This window comes from Schistocerca serialis, chromosome 5, assembly GCF_023864345.2.
Source record: "Schistocerca serialis cubense isolate TAMUIC-IGC-003099 chromosome 5, iqSchSeri2.2, whole genome shotgun sequence".
Taxonomy (NCBI): domain Eukaryota; kingdom Metazoa; phylum Arthropoda; class Insecta; order Orthoptera; family Acrididae; genus Schistocerca; species Schistocerca serialis.
The window spans coordinates 493264746-493277079 of NC_064642.1; the positions used below are offsets into that span (position 1 = coordinate 493264746).

At 37.2% G+C, this 12334-nt stretch overlaps 1 protein-coding gene across 6 annotated transcripts in view; it reads left to right on the forward strand.

The window, feature by feature from the left end:
* The window catches only part of LOC126481672 (protein phosphatase 1 regulatory subunit 12A), a 374220-nt gene that overhangs the window by 108572 nt on the left and 253314 nt on the right, over positions 1-12334 (forward strand). For all 6 annotated transcript variants that reach the window (XM_050105600.1, XM_050105601.1, XM_050105605.1 and 3 more), the window contains exon 3: positions 6521-6639. In XM_050105600.1, coding sequence (XP_049961557.1) covers positions 6521-6639 — 119 coding nt within the window. The remainder of the gene's footprint in view (positions 1-6520; positions 6640-12334) is intronic.

A 12334-nucleotide genomic window follows, 5' to 3' on the forward strand; every position in this document is an offset into this window, starting at 1 on the left:
ATATATTCAATTTTCTCTCACCTACTTACCAGAAAGTTATTGCTGCTATGACAAGTTTCAAATCATTATAAATCGTGAACTCTTTGTTCAGTATAATGCAATACATTCATGAACTTGTAAGACAACAATGCTTCAAACACATTTAGTAAAGGAAACAGGTAACATAAATTTTATTGGTTACAATGTGCTGAAAAGAATAAAGTCTAATTTTTACACCTTAACTAAAAGGACACCAGAATGAAGATGTTTTTGATGGACGCAATTGTATAAATGTTTTGTTATATGTTCGCAAAAGTGGTGCATTTGATATTTTTGATAACTTAAGATTCTACACAATAAGTTCCCCAGGATCCTAGCTCTTGTTCCAGTACTGAAGAAAGTTGCCATTTGAAACTGGCACTTGTACCTACACCGAGTTAGGGGTGGAGTTGAAACTTGGCAGAAATTCTTGCAAATCCCCTAGGTACATTCTGTACAGATTTCAAAGAAGCTGAATATGGTAGAGTTGGGACTTCTACATCACTCAACACGGAATGAACCATTTACCTGATGCGGACTAAATTGATTATTTTATGCATCAATAGTATTTTATTTGTTGTAGCATTAACATTTCTACTGTATTTATATTTTCTTTATGACACTTGAACTGCAAGTTTTTGCTTGTTGCCTGTAGTCATTCTCACTGTGATGATGCAGTTTCCTTGCATCCAATTGCGACAATGTTCTATTTCTGTCCTTGAAAGTATTTTAAATCCCTGACCAGGTCGTTCGGTGTACATACTGCCTGTTTAGTTAACTTTGTGCAACTGCATGTTCAATTAAATTGAAGGCCCCTGTATTTGAGTCCACATGATCTCGTCCCCGTGTAGCTTGCTTTTACCACCAAAACTTGTATTGTTAATGCTCAGCAAATCTCTGATGTGACCAGGCAATATAATAGATTAACTGGATTACAGTTAAGTTTTCAGTAAAAAATTTTATTTGTGGCTGATTGTGGAAATTATAAAGCTAGCATTAAATGTGATTGTAGCAAGTTGTTTAGTGAATTTCTATTTCACTTGTTGCGAGTTGTTGTTGCTGATGGTGGTAGTAAGTGATAAGTGATAAATTCTGCATAAGTAAGTGAGACACAATTTGCAGGTTATACGCTTCCTTCAAGTGGAAAGTACATGCATGCGCATAGTGCAACTGTTGCTTGGAATCGTTAACAATGCCATTGCTCATGTATAGGACTTAGGGTCACTTACACCTATCATTTCAGCCTTCACATGTTCCTTAGTCTATGTGATAATATCTCAAGTGAGCCTTCCTTCACTTCTGGCCACTGTGTTCTAAAGTGGCCATTGTCTCGTGCCACCTACAATTAGTAGTATTACATACACACTGAAAAATTCAAGAAGCTCTCTTCTAGAAACCTGAGACATCGTGTTATGCCAAATACATATAGTACACATTCAGAGCTCATGCCACCATCCATACTGAGAAAATAAATAACACTGCTGAAGTGGTATCCAGTGACTATATTCGCCAACAGAAAACTTGGAAAAGTGTTAGGCATTTCAGTGGAAAGTGCTTACAATATTTTGAAGGATTCAGATTGCTGTCTCTTGTTCCAAAGCAGAGTATAACTGCTATTTGTAACTTTTTGGAAACAGTGCATTGCGAAAGAGGGAGATGATTATTTGGAGACAGTCACTATGAATGATTTTGAATTACAGTAAATTACATGTACTTTCAATTCCCTACTACCAGAATGAGGAGATATTCAGGGGTGTAGAACATGTCATAGATATGAATGCAAGTGTTCTTTCCCTAGACCCTAAGGGAAACTTGTCTCTACGGATGTGGAATAAGTAAAAAAAAAATCTTGGAACATATTTTCTTTTCAGACAGAATAAGAAATTAGTCACAAAATGTGTAAATATACAATACACTCAAATGCCTACATTAAATGTAGGCTGCCTTGCATCATCTAACAGGGAATTAGTTCACAATACTCACTTTCATTGGTCACTTTACTGCGCTGAAGATGTGTGGAAGTAATATTTTACATAAGACATTTTTTAATAATAATAATAATAATAATACTAATAATAATAATATCTACATGTACAGAAATTGATGAAATATGAGGAGCAGGCCACCGATAAATCCGTTAGGCTGTTCTTAATCTAACCTCTATTAGGAGCTAAACATTTCATGGCTGCTGGCAAGTTATCATGGGTTTTTACTATGGTTGTGATAGACAGCGTGATGTGTTGAAAAGGGAATATCTTGACATATGTTGATAAAAACCTATAAATATCTAAAAAAGGTGTTTGTGGTCATATTTTTTTTGGCATTGTTGCTAGATGTGCACACAGTCTTTAGCACTTTGACAATGATTACATAATATTACGGATGAGTATTTCACTAACTTGTAAAGGTCATAGATCTATTTAAAAAAAAAAAAAAAAAAAGGAGGAAGCTCATTTATCATCCTTCACAAATACGACCTAGTGTGCTCACATCTGTCAAGCCGTTTGTATAGTTCTCCACATAGCCCTGTTGTCATTCTAAGTGGCTCTAGTTGCAAATGATCAAGAACGACTTTGGAGAAAACGTTGGTTAGATTTCAGAGTAATGAACAAGGGGGTATTTGCAGGACATCTTCTGACAGTGAGTGACTTAAGTGCTATAGATATGTATCTTTTAATGGCAGTGACATACATCCTCATTTTGCCTTGTAAAAGCAACTGATGGTGGATCAGTAATAGCAATAAGAAAGAGAATTACATAGTAATATGTAAGGTGGATAATAATTTCGAATGTCACTTGTGTATCCATGTTTCGTTAGCATAGTGGCTAGTATGTTAATATGATAATCGTAAAGGCTTAGTTTGACCTTGTTTTGGAATTCTTATTTTCAGGGTTCCATACCTCACTTGGTAAAAATGGTAGCCTTACAAGATCACTTTCTTGTCTGCCTGCTAGTCTATTAAGCTCCTTTTTTCTCTGGAATGGTTAGAGTTTTCAAATTGAAGTTTGGCAAATACTAAGGTCTGTGGTCCCTCAGCAGTGTAAACAAATTAGGCTATTAAGTAATTGTAGTCAAAAGATACAGTCATTTGTCACATATTTTGATACTCGCAAACTCACTTATCGAAATCTATAGATGAACTATTTGTGTGCATAGTATGCATAACTAGGTTAGTGCCTTCTGCTTTGTTCACTGTTGTCCACAGATTGCAACACCTAAACTTTTAACGCTAATTAAGGCCTTAAAAGCACAGTTTTTCGGATTGTACGTCTGACCAAAATATGATTCTTTTAGCTCAAGTCTACGGTTTTTGTTAGTCATTTCCATAGAAACTTTCATCCCCTAATGCATATTTCTTTATATCTAGTGAAATACCAATTTTATGATACGGATATAATAGAGGGAAACATTCCACGTGGGAAAAATATATCTACAAACAAAGATGATGTGACTTACCAAACGAAAGCGCTGGCAGGTCGATAGACACACATACATACACACAAAATTCAAGCTTTCGCAACCAATGGTTGCTTCATCAGGAAAGAGGGAAGGAGAGGGAAAGACGAAAGGTTGTGGGTTTCAAGGGAGAGGGTAAGGAGTCATTCCAATCCCGGGAGCGGAAAGACTTACCTTAGGGGGGAAAAAAAGGACAGGTATACACTCGCGCGCGCACACACACACACATCCATCCGCACATACACAGACACAAGCAGACATTTGTAAAGGCTGCTTGTGTCTGTATATGTGCAGATGGATATGTGTGTGTGCAAGTGTATACCAGTCCTTTTTTCCCCCTAAGGTAAGTCTTTCTGCTGCCGGGATTGGAATAACTCCTTACCCTCTCCCTTAAAACCCACATCCTTTCGTCTATCCCTCTCCTTTCCTCTTTCCTGATGAAGCAACCGTTGGTTGGGAAAGCTTGAATTGTGTGTGTATGTTTGTGTTTGTTTGTGTGTCTATCGACCTGCCAGCGCTTTCGTTTGGTAAGTCACATCATCTTTGTTTTTAGAAATACCAATTTTCATTTATTTCATGTCAATTTTTTTAAAAAATATATCCAAATATTTTCTTAAAAATTTTCATCCCATTTCACCCTCTTAGTGGTTGAATTTCCAAAAACGGCGAAACATGTATTTGTTTGTTTCTAACAAAGGAGCTAAATACTAAATTTTTATAGATTGAGCTTTGAAAATGCTTTCATAATTAAATAATTTCATAAAAGTTTTCATTCCCTGTTTGTCACTAGGGAATTGAAATTCCACAAACACTGAAACAAATGTATTTTTTTAAATTTCTAAGAGATGTCAGATTCCAGTTTTCATAGATGTAGCTGTAAAAATGCTTTCGTAGTTCTTTAATAATGATTTATTTTCAAAAAACATGCACTCAATATTTTACTCGCTCAGTGGTTGAATTTCCAGAAATACTGAAACACGTCTTTCTTTATTTCTAACTAAGTACTCAAATACCAATTTTCATGGTTCTGGCTTCAAAATTGCCTTAATAGTGACTTTTTCACAAAGCCTTTTGTCCCCTGTTTCACCCTCTTAGGGATGGAATATTGAAAAATTCGTTCTTTAACGACACCTACAGTATAAGCTTAACACGTTCTGCAGATTTCCAAGTTTCTATCTTTTGTGGCTGGACAATGGTGAGTGAGTGACTGATTTGAGACATTGTGTTTTATGTATAGAGATTAATTTTGTACAAAACCTTCAGAACAAGAATCCAACTCGCACTTGGCCTGTGTGTGTGTGTGTGTGTGTGTGTGTGTGTGTGTGTGTGTGTGTGTTCCCCCCCCCCCCCCCCCCTCCCAATCTCTGTAATTGTATTGTATACTCAAAAATGTGTGATTTTTGTTGGTGTTGCAGGCTGCTTGAAACTTGATGTTTCAACATCCAAGTTAACTTAGTGCCTATAACAGCAACCGTGTACTTGGTCTTAAATTTTACTCATTTGTCATAGTACCAGTAGCTAAAAATTATTCTCAGTCACATATTGCAAGACAGAAGAAATTTACTTATTTGTTTCATAATTTGTGGCATTTATTGAGATATGAGTGTATTAAGTAAAATAGTTAAAGTACTCTTTGTTTTGTTTAGTTATGATAGTAATAAGTTAAACTTAATGACAAGGAACTCAGTCATTCATTCATGGACGTAACGTAACGACACAGTAAGTGCTTGCTGTTTTACAAAGGGAAATAAAAGTGGACATTCTACATTTGTTTCTTTTGAACTTGTTTCTTGTAAGAGAGAACTGTGATATGCTCCCTACATGCAGGTAAACCATCACAAAAATTGAATTTATTACTCATTTGCTATCATCATTCTTAGCTTGGAATGTATCTTCCGTACTGTAGTGGTGTGTATGTAGGAAGGTGGCAGTGCAACGTGCTGTTGCCCTTCTGATAACTGGCTGTGAAGGGATGAGTACTGTAATGGGCCACTGTTTCTGCATCTGACTCTCACTATTAGGTTTTACATGCTCGGTAAACTGTCGCTGCCACTTGTAATATATCTTGTATCTGCTTTGTGCACCATAATGACCAATGAAGTGGCTAAGTAAGCTCACAATACCTAAACTAACATCAAAATCAATGCTAAATGTTTTACGCACACACTCAAGTGTGTACTATTGGCAGGTGCAGAAGAATGACTCTATTGGCTGGAGCGGCACATGGTGCACTAGTGCTAGCTACTATGCATCGCCTCACCACCCACCTTCTTTCGTGCACACCACTGTAGTACAGTAGTGAACCACTCAACAGGAGTAAACTGATACTTATAATTTACTTATTAATACTGGTTGCAGGGTATAACCAAGAGGCCTTTAATGTAACTGTTCATATTTCCTAACTTGAGTTATCATGGTGTACTGTTAATAACATTATTTGGAAGTGACAAATGATTCAGCCATTGGAACATTACATCTTCTTTGATATTCTGTCTAGACTAGTATCATATCAGGAAAGTGGAAATGTTTTAAGATTTAATCGCAGTTTGAACTGGTAACATTACTTCTGAGAATACTAAAAACGTTATTATTTATGAATAAATAAAATAATGTAGCACTATTTTTCAAGATTTTCTAAAAATATCAGTTTTATCATTTCGTTAACTCTTAACTTCTTCTCATGTGCCCCACTCAGGAGGTGGTGGTGGTGGTGGTGGTGGTGGTGGTGGTGGTGGTGGTGGTGGTGTTTTGGATCTAGCTAAAAGCAACACAACAATTATAACTTTCAGCTGGGCCCAATCTTATCACCATTTATATATAGCCTGTAACTGGCTGCCAGTAACTTTTATCTGAAATAGTTTCAAATACTGGTACATGAAAAGAATAATGAAGTGTGGATGAAAATTCAGAACTCGAAATGCTGCAAATGAATTTGTTACTGAAACTACAAATAAATCTCTTAGAAATAATTAAAATAATTGTATTGGTCTGCATATAACTGCAGTATTTATTTTGTAAAATATTTTGTTTGTTCGTTTTCCGTAGGTACCTGATAGAACACGGTGGGAATGTTGCAGCTGTCAACAATGATGCTGAACTTCCAGTTGACATTGCTGAATCAGATGAAATGGAGGAAATGCTTCAACAGAATATTGAAGCTAAAGGTATGTAGCAGTTGACTCTTAAATTTTTAATATTTTAATAGCTGCAATAAAATGAAAGTAAACAACCAACAGTGTAAATTGGTGCAGGCAGTGGAGTGAGGAGGGGAGGGAGAGAGTGTACTTGCTGTAACTATTGCTTTGCATATATTTTAAATACTGAGGATGGAAGGCATCAGAGCCTCTAGATCTAGACCACGAACTCACTAAATTAATACCTGCATCATTATTAAAGGTCATATTAGGATCATAATAAAGGCAATGAATGTTATATGTAGGTTTAAAAGTAAACATTTGCCAACTTTTAATATTTTGAGTATCATCACATTCCTTATTTTAATTGGTAAATTGTCCATTCTAGCAGTAAAAACTTTTAAGCTTTTTTTCCATAAATGCCCAGATTTATGGCATTTAAAACTGCTTTGGGCAAATTCCCGGGCAAAAGCCCATTTATAAATGTCCTGCCCACTGGGCAATTGCCCAGCCCACATCACTATCCCTTGATGACACACAGTTTGCTTGAAGTGAAAAGCCAAAGGAGTGGAAAAACAGCGATAAATGTCTGGAGGATTTGGATTATACAGACAACGTAGTTTTATGAATTAAAGAGAGGTAAGTTAAGGTGTCGGAAATTTTCCCACCACTCTTGCTCTCATAGTGACGCAAGAAGAAAGGCAGCACTCTGCCGGCAGTCAAGCCAATATCTTGGTCACAGGTTTGCACCACACGCTTTACCCAATTAATCACAGTGCCACAATCGGTAATGAAAATTCTGACAGTTTATATTGTCACACTTTCAGCACACAGCACATTAAATGTTGTGTGTGTCATAGTGAAACTGCATTTCTGTATGTATCATCAGTCGTGAGCCACCAGTTGTTAGCATGATCATCTTGAGGTTGAAGCTCTTATGTCTGTGTTTGCTTTAACAATACATATGTTTTTGGGTGGGGTCTGCCTTTAGCAAAACAGTTTAGTTTTTTGTCCCAAAAATATCCGGCAGGCGTGAGCAATTTCACGCACTTTCAATTGGCGATCCTCTGTGACCATTTTGTGTGCTTTCGCAACGATTTCTGGAATAGTGACACATGTTGGCCGACCAGTGCGCAGATCATGATCATCATCATCATCATCATCATCTAAGCTCTCCCGACCAAATTTAAATTCATTTGTCCACTTGGCAACAGTTGAATATGAAGGAGGAGAGTCCCCAGTGTATTCTTGTATTCTGAAAATCGGCATGAATGCCTGTTGCTTTCATGACTTCCTTTACGAAGTACTTAATCACTGTTTGAACCTTGATTCCCCCACCCCCCCACCCCCGCCCCAACTTCGCAAATCATATCATTATGCAGGAACAATAACAGAGCCACGTCACTACCACAGCTCTCTTCCAAGAGCACTGGCGTGGCACAAGTTTACAGGCATCAGTCCAATGAATATCACGTGAACAACTCGTTGCACCAGTGCTGACCTCTCGTAGTGATTTGAGAACTTTTCAAACGACCCTCGTACCACATATTAGGGTTTCTTCCTGTTCCATTCCAGCTTGAAGCTCAGGATGAAAAATTGCTTAACTACCTCTGTGCACACTGTAATTACTTAGCCTACTTACTTATACTGTTTTTTGAAACTTGGTAAATATCTTTCCCAGGATAGCTTCTGTTCGCCATAGGGTGCCTACCAAGTCTGCTAATTCAGGTTTTTTGGCATATCCGTGAAGCTCTCCTATGGGTCATTCAAACCTGTTATCATTCATGTTGCTGTTCTTTGTGTACATTCAGTATCCCCTGTTAGTTGTATTTCATATAGGTTCCAAACACTTGAACAGTAGTCTAGGGTGCAACTCTGTAGTATTTTGTAAGCAATCACTTCTCCAGATTGATGGCATTTTCACATTATCTACTGACGAACTGAAGCCTGCCACACAGTTTACCTGTGACTGAGCCAGTATGTTCATTCCATTTCTTACACCTGCGTATATCACACTCAAATATTTGTACGAGTTGACGTGTTCCAGTTGCGACAGTTGACATTGCGCTCTTTGTGAAGTGCGCAGTTTTACCTTTCTGAACATTTAAAGCAAATTTCCAATGTTTGCAGCACTTCAAAATTTTATCAAGATCTGCTTTGATATTTGAGCAACTTTTCTCACAGTATGTCATTATAGATAACATGTTATCTGCAAGAAGTCTGAGGTTACCATTAATGTTGTCTGCAGGTCACTAATATAAACCATAAACAGCAAGGGTCCCAGCACTCTTCCAAGATAAGCCTGCAGCTACTTCGCAACTGTTGATGACTTTCCATTTGAGATGTGCATCCTCCAAACCAAAAAATCCTCAATTGAGTCATAAAAATACCTCTAGCTTTACTGAATCATGTGAGATTGGGCTTTTCAGGATTGATGTTTTCAATCTATACTTTTTGTAGCAATGTTGTATCTTGTCTTTCATGGACAATGCTCTTACTGGCTGAGCAATCAAGTCGTGACTACCAGACTGCTATCACTTCTTTACTTCTGTCAATAACTCTCCCCTACTTTCCAAATTGCACAGGATTTCTCCTGTACATGCTAGTAACCTGACAGGAAGTTTCAAAGTAATGCACACTCCATTGCAGCATGAAAGAGTTATGCAGGAAAGAAATATCAGTTGGATAAAATGAACTATTAATAAATGACTAATGTGAAATGTTGTAAGTTCAGGAAACTGACAGTGGGGTGGAAAGCAATTTACAGCATGATTACAATGACTTGTCTGGTTGTGTATAACTTTATTTCACAAAGTATTATATATATAAAAAACTAGTAGACAATACTTTGTATCAAAAAGCACATTTCCAAATTTCTTATACATGGCTACAAATGTTCTATGTTCCCTCATACTGTTAAATGACAAACACCAATGTGATAGTAAATTTCAAGCCAGTCTCTGTCAGTCTTCAGTAGCACAGCACTTATGTGATTCTGGGGTTCAGTCAGTGTTGTCAGAAAAGGTTGTGCATAAACATTGTCTTTCACATGCCGTCAGAGAAGAAAATTGGTAGACCGTAGGGACCATCTGAAGAGTGCCAAGTCATCCAGAGTTTAGTGCTCAGTCCACTACTTTGAAAGTTCTTCCTTCATGTGGTGACATACTTCTTTGCCAATGAAGTGGAGTCTGCCTTGTTGGATTATGACATTTGCGATATCAACTATTGGTTTAGGGAACACCCAGTCTTGCAACATATGTAGGTAGGTACAGTGTATCTGTTAGTTTTCCCAGGAAAAAAAGTGAAAGCCATACACTTTCATACATGAAACAGCACAGAAAACATTCACTTTCAGAGAATCTCTTTCAGTCTACAGCAGGATGCGAATTTTTAAGTCGCCAGTTCTCCATTAGTAAAAAAAAAATTGGCAGCTGTCGATCCAGGCTTACATGTAAATTTTATTTTATTTTTTAAACACTCTATGGCTACGTTCAGAATAGTATGGACAACATAAATTCATGCACTGTTCAGGTACTATAGAAGTGTATATACTCTTTGCCAAGTGTTGGCATCAGTGAGAAAGTCCTGGTTTGTGAAACAAGAGCAGTGGCCCATGTTAAAGAAGGTTGTAGTGTACGGTATGATAGGTCTTTGTTGATATGGCGGCATCCTCCAGCATTCAAATTTTATGGTTACCTGTATTTTATTGTAACTAGACATTTAGTTTATCTGATTTTGTGACAAATTAGTTATTACAATGGAAAAGAGGCAAACAGTCATCTTTTAGTGTAACACATCTAGTGGGTGTGTAGCTAGTGACAAAAATGTGAAGGACAATGTGATTGTTCCTCATGTGCAGGAAAAACAAATTGCAATTTGTGTGACAGAATCGGCCGATAGTAATAGTGTTTAGCTTGTGCCACGCTACCGTTCCCAACTAAAATGAAATTTAATAAAGTCTGGTTAAGTAATTTTGAGTGGCTAATGTGCAATGATACAACAAAGCTTGCATCTTCCAAATTTTTTGAACTGGTACAAGCTAGTAATGTTGACGAGAAGTGAAAGGGTTTTCTGCACCTCTAAAAGAATTCATTTTTTTTTTGCGTACTCAGAAAAAAAATGGACAGTCAAATGTTTTTCCATCTTAGAAATTTGTTTAATGTGAAGTACTACATAGTTAGACATGAGAAGTCATTTAAAGACTTTCTACACATTCTTTGTTTGACACGAAAATTAAATGTGACTGTTAGCACAGTATGGCCAGTGAAAAACAGCACAGAGTATTCATTCATTTTATGGTAGATACACAGAAGCAGTATCTCGTACACAACTACAAAACTGTAAATACATCAGCCTTCTAATTGATGGTGCCACTGCAACTAATCATGCAGATGTGTAGGTTGGATACATGGATGCAGATGATGACCACATTGAGGAGGCAATATTAGGTGTAATAGATTTACCGGATTACACTTCCTCTGGTTGTTTCACAGCTTTGACAGATTATTGAGAAAGCGCTGTAGGCCCAAATGAATACAGAGAAAAATATTACATTATAGGTGTAGGCATTGGTGACACTGCAGATGTGGTTGGGCACAAATCAGGATAAGCTATGCAAATGAAACTCTTTTCAAATACTGATAAGCATTCACTGTCTTGCACATCCTTTGCAGTTAGCTGTGATAGATGACTGTCGGGAATATGAACATCTCAAAATTTTGACTCGGTTGTTAGAAATTTTCTCAAATTCTGTTATGGATCAACGAAAAGACTTCAGATGTTAAGAGAAACAGTAAAAGTTCTAGGAGGAGAAATTCATATTCACACTGTCAGTTGATTGACCAGTAAAGTGTGTGTCATTCAAGCTCTCCTTCAATCATGGAAAGCTGTTATGGCCCACTCTGAACAGCTAGCCCATAAAAATGACGACGTGCTGCTAAAGCTAAGGGTTTTCTGAAAAATCTAAGGCAATTTAAATTTTTTAGGCTTCCCTACTTCCTCGTGGACTTTTACGAGAAATTGAATCCATTAAGTGTGGCACTACAAAATAAGAAACACCTTATTTCGTCCCAGGAAATGAAAATTGAACACTGCATCACTGTTTAGGACGACATACACTTCGCTGTTGGACCAAGTGAACAAAGGTTTTTGGAGCAAGTAACCATTTTAGGAAAAATAATTATTTTCACCGGACAAACATTCAAACTGTGGAGTATGAGTACCAGTTTGTAAGAGAAAACTTAATAAAAAATGCAAAGGCATACGTCACGTATGTTTGCAGTCTGTCTTGTCAAATGTTATTACCTCCCTGCATGTTTGACACATTAGGCTGGCCTCGTGATGACAAAATTCCTCAGTTTGGAGATGAAGGTATGTAAGAATCAGATACTTCAAAAGACTTACATTGAAAATTTTTCTACAAGATTTCCCAGTCAGCTTCAGTTTCTCACATTTTGTGCTTTTCTACCAGCGAGAACAGCTTCATGTGAAAGAGATTCCAGATGTAACTGCAGACTAAAAACTGCCTACATAACTTGGCTGAACACACACACACACACACACACACACACACACACACACACACACACATTTACACTAGAGTTTTTGTGTATGGTATGTTTAAATGGATCTTCTTTGTCTGAGTTTGACCGAAGAACTCGCCACTGATAAGCAGTACTTCTCTGCAGAAAGATAACTCTACACAAACATTAAGTGCTAGACCTTT